Source organism: Rissa tridactyla, chromosome Z (assembly GCF_028500815.1).
Source record: "Rissa tridactyla isolate bRisTri1 chromosome Z, bRisTri1.patW.cur.20221130, whole genome shotgun sequence".
Lineage (NCBI taxonomy): Eukaryota > Metazoa > Chordata > Aves > Charadriiformes > Laridae > Rissa > Rissa tridactyla.
Genome location: NC_071497.1, coordinates 27816446 through 27833583, shown reverse-complemented (window position 1 = coordinate 27833583; position 17138 = coordinate 27816446). Strand labels below are relative to the sequence as shown.

The 17138-nt window shown below is 36.5% G+C and overlaps 2 protein-coding genes across 7 annotated transcripts in view; one reads left to right on the top strand and one right to left on the bottom strand.

The window, feature by feature from the left end:
- Nucleotides 1-17138, bottom strand: part of GIN1 (gypsy retrotransposon integrase 1) — a 48239-nt gene that overhangs the window by 3262 nt on the left and 27839 nt on the right. The gene's annotated exons all lie outside the window — the stretch shown is intronic.
- PAM (peptidylglycine alpha-amidating monooxygenase) overlaps nt 1-17138 on the top strand; it is a 150038-nt gene that overhangs the window by 127398 nt on the left and 5502 nt on the right. For 3 of the 6 annotated variants that reach the window (XM_054184989.1, XM_054184986.1, XM_054184990.1), the window contains 8 exons: nt 3936-4065; nt 9421-9537; nt 10028-10100; nt 10647-10854; nt 11530-11730; nt 14457-14575; nt 15567-15666; nt 17054-17107. In XM_054184989.1, the coding sequence (XP_054040964.1) occupies nt 3936-4065; nt 9421-9537; nt 10028-10100; nt 10647-10854; nt 11530-11730; nt 14457-14575; nt 15567-15666; nt 17054-17107 (1002 nt within the window). The remainder of the gene's footprint in view (nt 1-3935; nt 4066-9420; nt 9538-10027; nt 10101-10646; nt 10855-11529; nt 11731-14456; nt 14576-15566; nt 15667-17053; nt 17108-17138) is intronic. The other 3 variants (XM_054184988.1, XM_054184987.1, XM_054184991.1) reach the window with 1 other exon arrangement.

Below are 17138 nucleotides of genomic sequence, written 5' to 3'. Positions count from 1 at the left end.
ATTGGGCTTGGCCTTCCAAATATTCTTGGACAGGCTGTTTTATTATACTAGGCTTATAATTCATTCCCTTCAGGTTTCTATGACAGCAGAAACCATGGAAGTATTGTGTTTGTTTTACTTGCATTTTGGTCTCTGTGATATTGATTGTGCTTAGTCTTACTTGCTAATGTGGAAAGCCAGATAATGCAGCATGTGACTAGTATCTCATAAAAGAAACTCGTATGTATGCATGAAAGTCATCTGTATGCGTAAGCCGTAGCAGCACATGCTTGCTTTTATGTCGCAACCAGCCAGCTTGATGTTTTTAAGTACTGTTGTACACAAATATACATCATTCATCATCCACTTTGTATTTCAGTTCAAAATGTTAACATGTATTGTCTCTGCTTATGTGAGATTCTGTTGTAGTATTCAAATTCAGCAAAATTCTGGGTTTGTATTTAACAGAAAACCAAAGATGAGGACTTTCCAGTGTTATGTGATGCTAGTCAGTTAAATGAGGGCCTGTCAAGTTATTGGCGTAGGGGCAAAAAACAGGTGGAATGTTACCATATGCCTGACATAAGCGTAAATCATTAATAATTCCATAAGCGACACTGGAATTAAATGCTTGGGAGAGTAATGTGTGTAGTATTTCTGCAAAACCAGTTTGTTCAGTTCAGAGTAATAGCATGTGGTGTGTAAAGAGAAATGAAGAAATTTCCTTTCTGTTTTAACTGATCCAGAAGAGGGAGTATCAGTGAACTGAATAAATGGCTTAGTTGGCACACCATATGGCAAGAATTCTAACTGCAGGAAGCATTTGCTCGTCTACTTTAGTAGCTATATATTCATTTTGGGGGAATTTGTTCATGGATTAATAAATACACTTTCAAATGATGCAGTTTTGATCTACAGCTAAAAGGAAAACTGAAACGAACTTAATTAGCATTGGGTTTTTTTTAATGTTTGTGGTACAGCTAACTACAGAAATTCTGCAGAAAGAACTGCAGAAGCTGTCAGCGCCATCTTTTGGCAAAAGAACTTTTATAACAATAAAATCTTTAAGCACATGTTTAGTTTCTGTTTTCGGGAGTATTTACGTACTAGAAGAACAGAACCTTCCGTAACAGAATTTTGTTCTTCACAGGAAGAAGTGTAATATAAATTGTTTTAACTTATCTTGATTTAAAAAAAAAAAAAATTGCACTCTTCATAAAATTCTTTCCTATATTAAAATTTAAAAATTCTCAGTATTTCTTAAGACAAGACTCTGGTTGCTATTAAATTCACTTCATTTACCTGTTTAAAAATTACTGGAGTTAAAACAGTTTTACATTTTTAGTCTTACAAATACTTCAATTTTAAACATGTAATTGGCCTAAAATAGCAAGTGAACAGTATGTTAAGTAAGGTTATTATAAATCTTACATTTATAACTTTATACTACTGCTCTTCCTGCATCGTTGTTATCTTGTTACCCTGACACTGGTCACTAATCAGTCTGGTTGTTCAACATCATTGCAGCCAGTACAATTATAATTCTTAATTCAGGCAAACAGTGTAATTTTCCCATTTTAAAACTCCTTTATGCAGTGCATACTTTATGTTTGTCAAGATTTAAATGACTGCTCTGATGGCAGGGAGTAAATACACATGACTAAAATTTGTGATGTTAAAGCTAGCAAGAGCTTCCAGGGATTTCTGGACAGTAAATTGCAATTTTGCCACTAAATAAGGCTTTATTCTTCAGCTTGTAGAGAGTTTCGAGGCTGATTTGCATGTTCTAAATCTATGTAAGCCTTTATAGTTTTATTGATTAAAGGAATTACTCTAAATTACAAGGCAAAAGATCTGGTGGTGCTTAGTTTAGAAACTCATTTGCAACAAAAATGGCAATTTTATATTTTTTTTAAAGTAATACTAAATTATTTTAATGGGGAAAAGTAATTTTCTTTGGTTTTGTGTGTAACTGTTCCATGGACCACTTAGTTTTGTAGGGAATTAATAATCAGTCTTAGATAAATGAAATCTAAACTTAGTAAGTTTTTGTAAAAAGCTATTTCCCCTAAGATAAACCTGTATCAAAGGACATTGAGTATGAAGCTTGCAAGGGAAAAGAAAATAATAACAATAATAAACCAATTTTGGAAAAGTATGAGAAAACCTAAAGGTTGCGTAGAGGCTAGAGTTCTTGTGATTAGACTGTATTTCACTGCACACTCATTTTATTGTTTTGATCTATCAGAAATCTTTTAGTCCTTTACACGTAAGTACAAACATGCTTTTGAGAGGCTGAATTTTAGAGGCCAAAATTTAGCCCTTCTGTGCTTAGCCTTTTAATTTCTCCAACCTTTCTAAAAAGACTCGGAGGCCAAGGGGCACTGTAACATTAAAGTTACACAAGCTTTCTGCACGTTAATTTAGACTGATAGGGGATGAGCAAGTCAGGAAGCAAACACTGAATTTCAATCCTTTTATTTCTTTCAAAATCCTAACATCCATGAATATAGCTGGTACTGCACCTGCTGTGATCAACTGAACTGTACGGAAGTGGAAACATGAGTCATTTTTTTCTTGACAGCTTTTCTTTTATCTTGGAACTTCTGTTCGGCTAAAATTGCTACAGGGTGGAATTTCTTGTTTTAGAAGTTTTTGATTACAGTCTTGCATTCGCTGCAGTTGCTAATTGCCTTAGGTTTGTCTTAGGTTCGTGTTAGCCTAAAGAGTTCCTCTGTGACCTGCTCTATCTATGGTATCTATGGATTTAGGTTTATTGTGTTTTTTTTTCTTTTATCAGAATTAGTGACATTTGTCTTGCCATAACATTTTTTTTTTATTTTGGGGAATATTGTTTAATTGTCTATTAATACTGGCAGAGCAACCCACACGGACCAACCTCTTCCAAATAGCATTTAAGCAGGCTGTTTGTGAGAAATTAAACCTTCTAGCCAACGCTCTGCAACTTTTTCAAATTTTGGACTGTTCATGCCATTAATCAGTGTAAGGCTATTTTTACATAAAACAGATTGAAATAAATATTATTTCATATTTTTAATCTTTAAGTTGAAACTAAATTTGTCTCCCTTAATTGAGGAACTTTACGATTTAGGACAAACACAAGAAATATCCAACTTTTTAGTAGTGGTTCACTTGCTAAATCCTGTGCTGTAGATTTAGTGTGAAAATCACGTTTGTCATATTCAAAAACTATCCAGTATTTATTCTTAAAAACAGTTGTTACAGCGTAAACAATGACAGATATTCTACCCTTCTTCATCTTTTCCATCAGATTTAGACATCTATTTCTGATTTATGCCTATAATATTTAGATTAGGATATGCACACTATCCGGAACTAATGCATATGTTGGCTGTAAGAAACATCATAAGCAAACTTAAAAGAATTACTGTTTTATTTGCTTCCTGTTGCTGTTTTTCTTCCTTCCCTGTATTTTTTTTCTTAGTGTTAAAAGCTTTTTTGGAAAAAAAGTCATGAATCAACCACTTCTAATACATAGTTGGTTTAGTGATTCATAGTCTTTGTTATGCATTTTTAAAAAAGAGATCAGTTAATATTTAAATTTACCTGCTGTTTTTGGATAGTAGTTGTGTATTTCTCTAATCTTTCACTGTAGAAAGCATTCACAGAGTTCCTAAAACTTACAGAGTCTGTGTACCTGTATCCTTACAGCATGGAGGAAAGAATGCAGTCAAAAGCTGTTTTGAAGTTTCTGTCATCCTATACGTAGCAGGATGCCAGTGTTTGTGCATGCTTTACTATAATAAAACTATGCTTGGAATTAAATTGCAATGCATTAATGAAAATACTGCATGTAAGAAAATAGCCATATAATTCCCAACAGCCTGTACCAAATGCCAGTTAACCGTTGTTGGGGTTTTTTTAAAATATGCTACATGAATGTCTGTCTTCTGTTTATTTGTTTCTTTGGTCAGATTTCCACATAGAAGAGGCTGTGGAGTGGCCTGGGTTAGACCTGAAACTAGGCCAAGTTTCTGGGTTGGCCCTGGACCCTGAAAATAACCTCGTTATCTTCCACAGAGGGGATCATGTTTGGGATGAAAAGTGAGTAGATGCTCTGTCAAATGGCATGTTACAAGGTAGAATTGGTGTGTGCTGTTTGTATGTCTTCTCAAGAAAAGAAAATATGGATCATTCCTTTTCTGTTTAAAATTCAGTTCCTTGGCTGAAAGTGCCTTTGGGAGACTCGGAATGGAAGTGGTGACTGACAGTTGAAGAAGATGGGGTTACTAGGTCTTTAGACCGAAAGAATGTGTCTCCAGAGAAAAAGAACGTAGTACCTTAGGTCCTTAAACTACATCACCGTGTTAGTATGGTGTTCACTGAGATTAATTATCCTTGCATCTCCATGTTTTTCAGCAGGGCTAATAAGCCTGCGAGAATTATGTTTTACTATGGTATACTACCATTAGCACGTGGGTTTAAGACATGCAAAGCTATCTCCGATGTACCTTTACTTTTTGTGTGTTTATGCCCACCGAACAAAATTGGATTCTTGCAAGGCAGTCTCTCAAAACAGGCTTTGTTCTACTAATTTGATAAAATTTACTGCATTTAGAGTCACTCCAAACAAAAAAAAAAAAGTCCAGACTTTATAATGGCCATTTATCTAGTGTTTATAAAGTAATATACTCAAAGGTGTATTATTTTAAGAACAGAACATTCCGAACAAAGTATAGTGTCCTTATTTGTACAGTGCCCTTATGTCTAACAGTTTAGATGGACTTTGGAAAAAATTCCATGAAATTTTAACAGAACACTGGGAGGAAATAGTATTAGCCTGTAACAATATTATGTAGTACCCTTTTTTAATGTGCTTTTTTAATCTTCCCTCTAAGCGTCTGTTCTCCATACATAACTATAAGGCTAAACAGTAGGTTTTTTTCCAGCTCCCGATGAATTAATTTTAAGATAACGTAGTTCCTGAAAGTTAGTGGGGGCAGCTTTCTCAACCTTATAATAACAAATTACGCTTAGAATACTGTTTTATGGAGGAAAGTTCTTTGGGTTTTTAGCTAATAACATACTGTACCAGATAAGGCAATCATTTATATCTCGTGCGTTATCATATCAGTGATCTCTCCAGTTCAAGTGTATATAAATCTAGACTATAAAATTTGAAAGGATGATGCATGCTGCAACTTGTATTACTCAAGCTTCAAGTAAAAGCTGATACTGGCTTGTTTTTTTCGTCCTCCTATGCATGAACACAAGTGCTGTTCCTTGTGTCATTGAAGAAAGAATTGAAAAAATACTTGAAAATAGGCTGTCAGTTGTATTCATTTCTGACTTCTCAAATGTGCGTTTTTGAGTGTCTCGCAACTGAGGCATACCCACAACCCAGAGCACAAAACTGGAGTCTGAGACCAAGGAATATTTGGAGACCCTCCAGATTTTAAGCAAAACAAAAAAGCATTCCCTAAAATAGCAAGTAAGCATAACGAAGCAACCATGTCGAGAGACAGATTGAACTTCAACTTTTTTATTTTGTGGATGCAGAAGAAGGTGGGAGCAGTGGGGTCTGGAGTCTGGAAATCCATGTACCTACCAGCTGTGCTGGGTAACACTACAGGTTCTCTTAGCTTAGCCCTGTCCTTGAGGGCAGCCATTCTTCATATTCCGAGTATTTCTAGCCTGTGATTATCAGACTTCCTAGAAATATGCTTTATCTTGTATTTAGTATTAGCAGTGTTAATCTGTACATCAGTCCTGTGTGGGAGCTTGCCATATTTGCCATCATGTGGGGATTGAAGTTGGAACAAAGTGAAATAGCCTTATAAATATCAGAAGCATTCAGTCCCAGATAGGTAACCAAGACGTAAGATGAGCTGCCATTAACTGAAGCTGGATATGGGCCTCACATAAAGATAACTACACATGAAATCCTAATTCATTTCAGAGGGGGTTTTGTTCAAAAGTTGTGTTTCGGTTTTTTTCGTCTTCTTGTGGAGCACAGTTAATCAATATATAGTGTTGGTAGGAACCCTGAAATCACATAGGCTAAAACTTCTGTAGGTCTATTTATATACAGTATTGTGACTTAAAAACAATATATTTGGAAAACGTGCCTGCGGTTAAACTGTTGTTCCATATCTTGTGGCACAGAGAAGAGGCACAGAGAAGTGTGCTCAGCCAGTCATCCTTCCCTTTTTATCTTTGGGTACATCACGGGCGTATGAAATGGTCTGTGGACCCTTTCATGGGTTGTGCTGAAAAGGAAGGAGTATATGCATTCTCATTTTTCAATTAAAAGGAATAAAAAATAAGTATTTAGAAGGGGGTTATCATGACTATTAGGATACAAAGTTATCAGGCTTTTAAGTCAATGTTTATCATTAGCTACAAATACACAGTTAACTGAGTATAATATTCCTTACCAAATCATAAATGTGATGAATCAATCAAGCCTGAAAGCCCAGAATTTATTTTCTCTGTTTCAGTGCTTCACTAACATAGTACGGAAACAAATTAAACAAAAATTATCTGTGCTGTTAGGCAATGCACAAATGTTTCCAATGCATTATTAATATATGTCATAAAAGCTGGATTCTCATTCAACTAAATATAGCTGGATGAATGGTTTGTGCTGTTTTATAAGGCATCTTCAGTCTGCTTTAGGACGCAAAAGCAGTTATACAATGGCAAGCCCTGTAATAGAGTAGCAGCTTTTCAGTGGCTGTAGCATTCCTTCTGTGCATGATTAAAAGAAAAAAAAAATCCTTTTAAATAAGTCAGGTTCTTCTACCACATTGTCTCCTCAGTTTCAGAACAGTGTTTGCTATATGCAGCGTGTGCTGCTCAGAATGAAAAAATTTAGAACTATTCAGCTGGCTAAGCAATGAATGAGTTGGAAGGTATTTTGCATTTTGCAATGAAAAACATATACTATTCAGGCAATCTATAAAAGACATAATAAGGTATATAAGCAGCATTCTTGTTACTGCATTCTTAACAAGCTAGGCAGGTTAATTTAGCCTGAGCACAGTACTACAACGGTGATGGATATTGATCAAGAATTGAGCTCTGGGTTGTGCCTTCAGGGGTTATGAGGTCAGGTGGTCTGTCTAAATTTAATATGTAGCCCACAAGAAGGACATTAGATTTAGCAGTAAATTGTTTGTATTAGTGTGAAGTGGCCGTCTGAGAAGTAGAAAAATAGCTGTGGAATTACATTGGGGTTTGAAATTAGAAGTAGTGGCAAACCAGGACAGCAGCATACTTTAGTTGTCTTTTGATATCAAACTGCAGAACCTATTAGAAAACCATGCTGCAGAGCAGTATGACACGTAATAGCAAGGTGTTCAGTTATTTTGTTCAGTTCGTTTTGGTCTCGCTTCTGTTAAGCTAGCAGTAGTCGGCATTGTTTGTGTCCTCATTTATCAGTTGAAACAAAGGAACATTGGCTACCTGGGAAATTGGTCTCAAATGCTGGGAAGGAAAAAGTGACTGTGATTCTGTAGCATGCCAGTCTTTCTCCTAGAAAAGGAAATTTGACAGGGAGAAGATGCATGGAGGGTTACTCCCATGAACTCATTTCAAAGTTCACTAGGCGTCCTTTGCATAAAATACCATAGAATCTCTTGTTTACGCTGAAAGCACTCATTTCCCGGAAGATATGGGTAGTTGTTAGGAGGGAATACTTAGAAGTCTGGACAGCACTGTTAGTAAGAACCAAAATCATCATAAAGCAAGACGAACATTTTTTAAGTTGTCTAGATAGTCAGTTCTCCAGAGATACAACCTTGTTTTCTGTGGACTTTTTTGTGCAATGCCTACAGTCACTAAGATTCTCTTCTGTGATGAGCTGTGACGATTAATAATAACATTAATAATAACATTAGTTCAGTCTGTCCAGTGTTGGTTCTCCAGTTGTGGTCATCCATACCTAGAGCAAGTCCTTACGAGCATTAGACTGGTCTTAAATAAAACTGTTTAAAACCAAGAGAACTTGTCACAGAAGATTATTGTCAGTAATGGTAAAGAATAAAACACCACCTGCTGAGCCACGGTCAAACAAGCAGATGCACACCAGAAGGCCGTTGTGTGCCAGGACCATTTACCCTGTGTCTCCCTATAGCATCATGGCAGAGTGTTTAGGAGGGCTCCGTAGAGAGTTTTAGTAACTATGCTTAACCATTCATAGTGAAAAGGATTTACTGATTTCTATCAGAAATTAAATAAATAGTCACAGATAGCTACCATACGTAATGGCAATATCTAAGTATTATTTTTTAATCATAGCCTCTGCAGAAGCTTAAACACATCCTGTCATAGATTTTGCTGGTTATATATGAAGCCAGTATTGCTTTTCCACATTGAAAATTCCAGACATATAAATATTTAATGTTATGGAGAGGTGAGGCTGCTAGGACTGCACAATATAAAGTTTTAATAGCTTTATTCATAGCCTTTTCTGTGACTACAAAGTGTATCATTGTTTGCCAAGTTGCATCAATCATAGCTGGATTTCTCTTGGGATTAACAAATGGATTTCAAAATATAAGATGTGAGGGAGGAGTATGTCTTGTATTCGCACATTTTTAATCCACAGTCAAATACCATTTTTTAACATTTAGACTTAAATTTTGTTCAAAAGATTTTACACTTTACTTACCTTCACTAAATGCTGAACGGGTTAGAGTAATAGCCAGCTTCCCTGTAGGGGTACAGACAACTGTATTTTCTATTCTTTGTTAAGCACATGATAATTTTATATAAATGTCTTCTGGAAAGTTAATCCCAGTTCTTAATGTCTGAAGTAGTGATATGTTTGTTTAAATGTTGTTTATTAATATATTCCACGTACCCTGAAAATTGAGTGTAGAGTTGTGGCGGCAGGAGAAATACACATCATATCCTATAGCCTCCTCTGAGCACACTCTGAAAAGGATAAGAACCTTAAAACCTGAATCTTACAGTAGTAAGCTCTAGCAAAATATTGAACTGTGTTGGAAAAAAAGAACAAACAAAAGACACACAAACATGCACAGACTGCCTTAGACAGTATGAACTATACCTGTTTTTACTGGCAGTTATGCCCTGGTGATTAGCTATATTTTTACTTAGGCTACATTGTTTAATTTCCCATTTCTGATTTGCCACAGCAAAGCAGAGGAAAAAAAAGGAAGAGGTTTTTTGCTTGCTTGCTTTAGGTTTATCTTAATTGTTGCTGTGTGAATTTGGTGCTCCTTTAGTTTGGAAGTCATAACCTCAGTAGGAAACGCAGACATCCAACACTGTAACTCTTACAATCATGCAGTAATGTAATAAGGCTTGTTTAAAGAAAAAAAAAGAAGCCCACACTGCAATTAAACTACAAAACTCAGCTTTAAGGTGCATGTGTATTATCCATGAGTGGAACCTTCTAATGCTGCCTTTCTCTTCCACTATTTTTTGTAGTTCTTTTGACAGCAAGTTTGTTTATCAGCAAAGAGGACTTGGACCAATTGAACAGAACACAATTCTTGTCCTAAACCCAAGCAATGCAAAACTGCTTCATGCCTTGGGCAAAAGTCTGTAAGTTATTTTTGCTTTTATTAATAAAACTAACATTTCTGTATATTTTACTCCTCAAATCCTTTTTCATATGTTTTATATTACATTGTGTGATTGTAGCCTCTGAGTTTATTTAAATTAATAAATGAATAAAAATTACAAAATCAACAATTAATAAAAGTAATTTGCCATCTTTATCACCTCTCCTTTCTAGCAATTCCTACAATTTCATCTACCAGCCAGATTAACAGAAACGCAGAGCTCATGAGTATTGTATATTGTCCTTAAAGATACCAAATATTAACCTGTGTGAGATACCAGAGATCAGATTAATTTCAGAGCTGAGACACTATTGTCAAGAAAATTCTGTTCTGTAAAGCTTTTTCATTAATCGCTACAAATAGTATGTACAGCATTTGTTGATCTGTAGATAAAAAGTGAAATCTTTGCATCTACGTCATTCTTCCTGAAAGATGTTTTTAACTTGATTCTTCTACATTTGTGCTTGCAGATTTTATTTACCACATGGTTTGAGTATAGATAAAAACGGTAACTACTGGGTCACAGATGTAGCTCTCCATCAGGTATGTTTTTGAAGCTTTAATACCAGGACCTTAATATTTTGCCTAAAATTGTTTTTGTTTTCCTAGAGATTTGACATAAATTATTTATCTAGGCTTGTTAAGAATATGCCTACAGAATAAACGTTAAGAATATGCCTACAGAAATTGATCCATATCGCCTTCGTGGAATATGGTTGTGTTGAATAATTTGCTACATAGACATAGTATTCAGAAATAAAAGTATCTAGTTTAAAACAGTGATTCTTTTGAAAAAGAACAGATTTTTCTGCTACATCTTTGCTTATCAATTCTCCTATGTACTTAAATCCAGAATGTGGAACTAATTAGTTTGCTGTAATCACAGGAAATACGTATTTTAGGCAGAAATTTCATAGAATTGACACTATTGAAAAACTGGTAATAGATGTCATAGTCAATATATTAAGATTAGGTACACAAATTTATTTTATATACAGTAACAGATATTTTTCCATAGGCAGTCATCCCTCATATATTTCATATTCCATAACTGAAACCTTTTCTCTTTTCCCATCCACTGAATAAAAGGTTTTCAAACTGGGAGCAGGTGACAAGGAACCATTACTGATCTTAGGAGTGGCTTTGCAACCGGGCAGTGACAAAAATCATTTCTGTCAACCAACTGATGTGGCCGTGGATCCAATCACTGGCAGCGTTTATGTCTCTGATGGCTACTGTAACAGTCGAATCATCCAGTTCTCTCCAAATGGATTGTACGTGATGCAGTGGGGAGAAGGTACAGATCAGAGCGCTTGGTACTTTACCCTACCACTGTTAGCATGAACGCATTACGAACCATGAGATTGCTGTTGTTACTATTACTTTTATTTATAAGTTTCCATTACTGAAATACCTTCCTGGCCATAGCTGAATTCCAGCCTTGTCATTGCATTCCAGTTATCTCTCTTCTATCCATACAGCTACTGACAGTAGTTATATATCCACTAAAAATAAAAAATGCAAATTTGTTAGCATGCTTTCAGTACAAGTTTTGGCATGTCCTGCCTTATCAAGAAAATGTTCTGACTTTCACAAAAACTTCATTTTTTTTCTTGAACTTTAGATCAAATAGTATAAGCCTGTACCATTTTTGCAAGATTTATGCCATGATCCCATCTATTTTAAGTTTTATGAATAATTACATTTCTGCCTGCCTCAGATGTATGTATCAGGCATTAAATTATGTCAAATATTTTAGGAAATAGTGAATTCATAAATTTAGGATTTACAAAGACCATGCAAAAGACTACCACAGACTACCTAAATGAGTAAAACTGATAGGAGAAGAAAGCAAGCTGACTTTATTCTTTTCCCAATGCTATATTGCATTATATGACATATCGCTGTTCCTAAGCAAAACTGACACTTGCAGCATGTACTTTAACAGAAACCTGGCTATTTTGTATTGCAGAGACTTCTTCAGGCAAAGCCAGACCTGGACAGTTTCATATCCCTCACAGTTTAGCCCTGATCCCCGACTTCAGGCAGCTGTGTGTCGCAGACAGGGAAAACGGCCGAATTCAGTGCTTCAGGTTAGAGACTGGGGAGTTCATAAGAGAGATCAAGCACAAATCGTTTGGAAGAGAGTTGTTTGCCGTTTCATATGTTCCAGGTAATCTTTTTTTTCGGTTCTTCAGATTTCAAGTGGTGCTTTATGCCAGTATGTCACAGTACACAGTGTTATTTCATGACGACTGCTATCATTTTATCTTAGGGATATTTATTCTCTTTCAAAATAGAGCTGATGTAATGGAAAATTTTATAACAATCCTGTTTTCCTACTTGCGGGATGAGGAAAGCTTGCATATAATCTCTGCTTCTGAGAAATGACTGATTGAACTCCCTAAATGTGATGTCAACAAGTAGATGATCTTGTTTGCTTCCTAGTGACTGCACAGTCAATAGTTAATAATAACATTTTGAACTATTCATTTCAAGCTCCATTGATGAGAGCAAAATAAAGAGGTTTGAAACGATCAAGAAAAGTTTGGGATTTCATAAAACAAAAAAATCTGAAAGCAAACAGTTTGAAAAAGATATGGTGTTTAGTATCACAATCTGGTTAACAATTACTGTATCAAGTTTTTGGATTAGATTTTTAATACTGATACTGAAGGTAATGTAAATGTCAAGAAGTGGAAGAGGGATTTTGGCATGTCAGGCTCCTGACTGTAGTTGATATCAAATTTAGTATCAGGGTTATCTCTCTTGCATCTACCAAGAAAATAAAAAATGATGGATCAGATACTTGATACCTACAGCTCTGTCTCTGAGAGTGGCAGCAACAGAGGCATTCTAAGGAGAATGTGTAAGCCTGGCTGCATTTTGTGGTCCGTTCCTCTCGCTTGCATCCACAAGCACTTTATTTAAGGGTGTTAGGAGGTAGCTCCTGACCTCTTCTTCATAGTATCTTTCTATGGACCTACTGCCCATGAGTTTTCCTCATCCCATTTTGAACTGGCTTATACTGTCTGCCTTCTTCACCTTCTGCAGTTACAGGCTCCAGAAGTTCACTACCCACTTTATTTTTTTAATTTAAAAAGGTGACCTAGTTTCATTGAGTGCTTCTCAGTCCCAGTATTTAGGGAGTTGGTGAATAACAGTTCCACACTCCCTGTATCTGCTGCCTCTTAGCCTCCTCCTATCCAAACCAAAGATCCCCAGCCACCTTCGTCTCCCCATAAGCCATTTATTGCTTCAGCCCTTTGACTATTGTGGTTGCCTTTCTCCTCTAGCATCTAACTTCATTAGGACCTTCTTGAGATGCAGAGAGTAAAACAGCACTGGGTACTCAAGATGTGGGCATGCTAAGTTTTTGCATAGTGGCAGAACTGTCCCCTCCATTTCTAATTCTTTTCCTGATGATGCCCAACATTCTGTTGGAATTTTGGCTGTCACTGTACGTGGAGCCAAAGATTTCAGAGACCTTTCAGTGATGGCTGTGAGATGTCTCCTGGCCTGTAGCTGCTAGTTCCAAGCTAAACATCACTTAGGCATGATCAAGATTACTTTTTTGCAGGGGCATCACTCTACATTTGTCTTTGCTGAAGCTCTTCTGGCATCTGTTTGACAACTCACTTATTCTTATAAAAAGTCTTTCCAGACTTTCTCAATATCATCAAGCTTTTCACTGTTCCGCAGAACTCAGTACCTTCCTCAGACTGGGAGATGTCACTGTTCACCCTCTTTCTTAGGCCACTGATGAAGACTATTGAATGAAATTGTTTCTGACTCTGATCCCTGCAGCATCGCACTACGCAGACTTCTCTATCCTGAAAAATTATAAGCTCTTCCCTTAAGCTCTGCTCTACATTTTCTGTTCACGAATGGATCTTTCATTGAGCCCTGTGACAACTCAGGGCTCAACTCAAGAACAACACATTCTTTAATAACCTCTCATGCACAACCTTGTGAAAAGTTTTGTGAAGATTCAAGTACGTCTGCTGAATCTCCTTTACCTGTGTGCTCTTTCTGCCTGTTCAGAGGTGAGGCACAATTTCTCCTTAGAGCAGCCATACTAACTTGTTTCCAACAGGCAACGCTTACCCATGACTTATTCTTCGTTACGGATTCTATCACCGTAATGAGGATGGAAACCAGAATTGTTGATGTGTATGTCCCAGGCACTTTTTTGAGCCCTTCTTGTAGAAGGGCATTAATTTGGCAGTCTGCTAGTCTTCTGGAGGAGTGGCTGTTTGCAGCGCTAGGTTGCTCAGCTTGGCCTGAGGTCCATTGTTTCTCATTTGACTTATTTCTGAACTTGAGTGAATGCCATCCAAACCTGGTGAATTATTAACCTCCAACTTGTCTAACATCTTTTGTGTATCTCCTTCCAGTTGAGCTGGCTCCCTGACCTCTTTGCTGCAAAAAAAATTGAGTGTCAGAATCTCCGCAGCATACTTAACAGAAAAAACTGTCAAAAACTGAGCTTTTCTGCCACAGGCCACTCATCCCTGAGTCCCCCTTTCACACTTTCTCCTCTTGTGGTTCCATTGATTCCCTAGCTGAATTTCTGCTTTCGATGCATTTAAAGAACTTTCCATTATCAGATCAAGCATCCTTAGCAAAGCACTCTTCAGATTTTTTTTAATGCTTTCACGTTCTATTTACATTTAACCGATCTGTAAAATATTGCCTTGCTTGTTCTCGTTTGGACAAAGTGCACGTCTCTTAAATGCCATACTTTCACCTGTTACACCTTACTTAACTTTCCTCTTGTGATTTAGTTTCCTCTCTCTCTTGCTTTCAGACAGCTTTTTTTCATCTATACTGTTACAATTCATCTTCGCTGTAGTTTGCTATGTGGGCGTTGTTAAAGCAAGTCTAATGTTGTTGCAGGTGGTCTCCTCTTCGCAGTTAATGGAAAGCCTTATCCTGGACAGGCAGAACCAGTGCAAGGATTTGCAATGAACTTCTCTACTGGAGAAATAATTGATACTTTCATTCCGCTTAGAAAGGTAGAGTATTGCACAGAGTGCCTCGTGCATATAATTATACATCAGAGAATGCTGGTAACATCCTACTTCTGCAACTTTCACAAGGCTCTTACAGGAAATAAGATGGTTTATAATGTGAGGTATTCAAAAGGAATTCCTTATAATAGTAACTTAATAAAGACATTAGAATTTGGGGTCTTAGTTTTCTACAGGTGGTACACATTTGAAAATTATTAATACCCTCAAGATAATTCCTACAGATAATACCTTCAGTCAGGATACGCGTGACTTATTGGTGTCAGACAGTTCTTAAAAGCTAATTTAATAGAAGAATGAATGGCTTGAAATATTCGTATATTTAGTTGCTAGTAATTTGTCAAAAAATACAGTATATTCCTGAGCAGAAATAATATTCAGCTGTACGGTTACATCCCTTCTTTACAGAAGATTAATGTGGAAGTAAGGCTAAATGTTGCTCATACAGTATTGCACATAAAAATTATGTTTATTTTTTAAAAAAAGTTTCCATAGATTGTCTTAGACTAAAGAATGAATGTTAGGATTCCCGTTTCTGGAAATCTGTTATTTGCAGTCCAGTTTTAAATTATATTGGAGGGAGTTATTTTTTCTGAGTATAGCAAATAGCTGCGTTGCATACAAACTCTAGACAAAGACTAAGTATGTGGGCTTGAAATCAAGATTCATGGTTTTTTATATATTTCACAGGATAAAATTGGATGCAAGAATATGAATATAAATATTATAAATATTATAGATATAAAAAATGTTTAGTGTGAGTACATTGAATCATCTCCATGTTGGTATCCCTGGAGAAATCAAACATACAATAGAAATGGAATTCCTCTCCCTTCACTCACATTGGCTTTCACACCAGCACCTGCTGCATTTTCCAGTCTAAGGGCTGAATGTGACCAGTCTCAAGTTCAAGGTTAAGGAGGCCTCATCAATGTGTAGGCACTTAAGAGTAATCTGTGACTGCTTATCTTCACAGAGCTTTGAGATGCCGCATGATGTTGTTGCTTCAGCAGACAAAACAGTATTCGTTGGAGACGTTCATGCCAGAGCAGTGTGGAAGTTTGCATCCACAGAAAGTATGTTCCTTTTGTTCTTAATGTCACAACTTCACATTTTGTATCTTCAGATCAGTACCGCTCACCTGATGCCACTGGCCAAGAATGTAGTGGTTTAATGGCAATGATTTAAGTACGCCACAAGCTCTGCCTGCAGGAGCTGTGTGCTGCTGATCAGTTTTCATTAAAAGACTGTTCTTCAGCATTGCTGCATGCTCTGTCAAAGAAGGGACCTGCGCGCATGAGTTCATTTGTCACAGGAGGAATTGAAATGCATTTGTCTCATGGTAGATCTATCCCTTGTCATGTCAGTACCTGCTTAAACAAAAGCATTACTCTTTAGCATTTTAGTAATGTTAATGTATCATTTGCTGAGAAGTCAAGTGCTTCCTTTGAGGTTATCATATAGGAAACTCCCAGAGGCTGAAGTAAAAAAACACCAGTCAACTTAAAATTTATATTCATTTCATTGGGAGTATTTATCATTAGAAAATGAATCTAGTATAATTTGAAGTCCTATTTCTGTGAAGTGGAAACACTTCCCAGTTTTAATCTAGTAGCCCCCAAGGCAAGCAGCCTGACTTCAGGGAGAGGCACCTGATTAGTCAGACATCAATTTAGTAGGATTCAGAGAGAGATTAGATATTTTACAGGAATAAAAATATAATCCACTGTTACATTATATTTGATAAAAATTGTATGAGAGAGATAAAGCCTCAGGCTTCAGGGTGTTAGTCAACCAGTAAGAGTCTGCTGTTATAAATGAACTTCTGACTAAGCCAGTTATTCCATATTTGCCTGTTTATAATTCATGGATTTTCCTTTGGGGCATCTGGTATCAGCTGCTCATAGTAACAGGAAACTGGACCAGATAAGTTGTAAATCTGACTGGATATGGCTTTTTCTGCATATAATAACCTGAACAAGAACACTTCTAGGCTTTTATTCAAAGAAACATGAGAACAAAAAAATAATGGAATTACTCATCACTTACAGGTTAGATTAGGAAAGTCCTTGTATATCATTTTCTTTTTAGCTTTTGCTGCAGTATGAAACTGCAGTAGCTAAGGAGCCCTGATTCAGCCAGCCTTTAATCCGCCGAGATTATGATTATAATGAATAGTTTTATTTTTGCGGGACCCCCTGAACCTTTACTCTTGCCCATAAAATCTCTCTGTGGCGTACGAGTTAATTATTGCAAACACCTGTCATGAGTCAAGCTCTTTCTTTTTTCCATGGCCTTGTGAGCTATTGAATGCTTTATATTGACTCTCCTTGGTGAAGTTCAGAAGCTGATGGGATTGTTTACTGTAGGATTGTACTGTACATTTGAGAAAGCTATCAGGAAAATGTCACTGAGCGTCTTTCTGAAATGTCAGTTGTCCTGAAGAATAATTTTGTTTTACAGAAATGGAACATCGGTCAGTTAAAAAGGCTGGTATTGAGGTACAGGAAATAAAAGGTTAGTCTGATTCATAATGGAAATGAAGGAA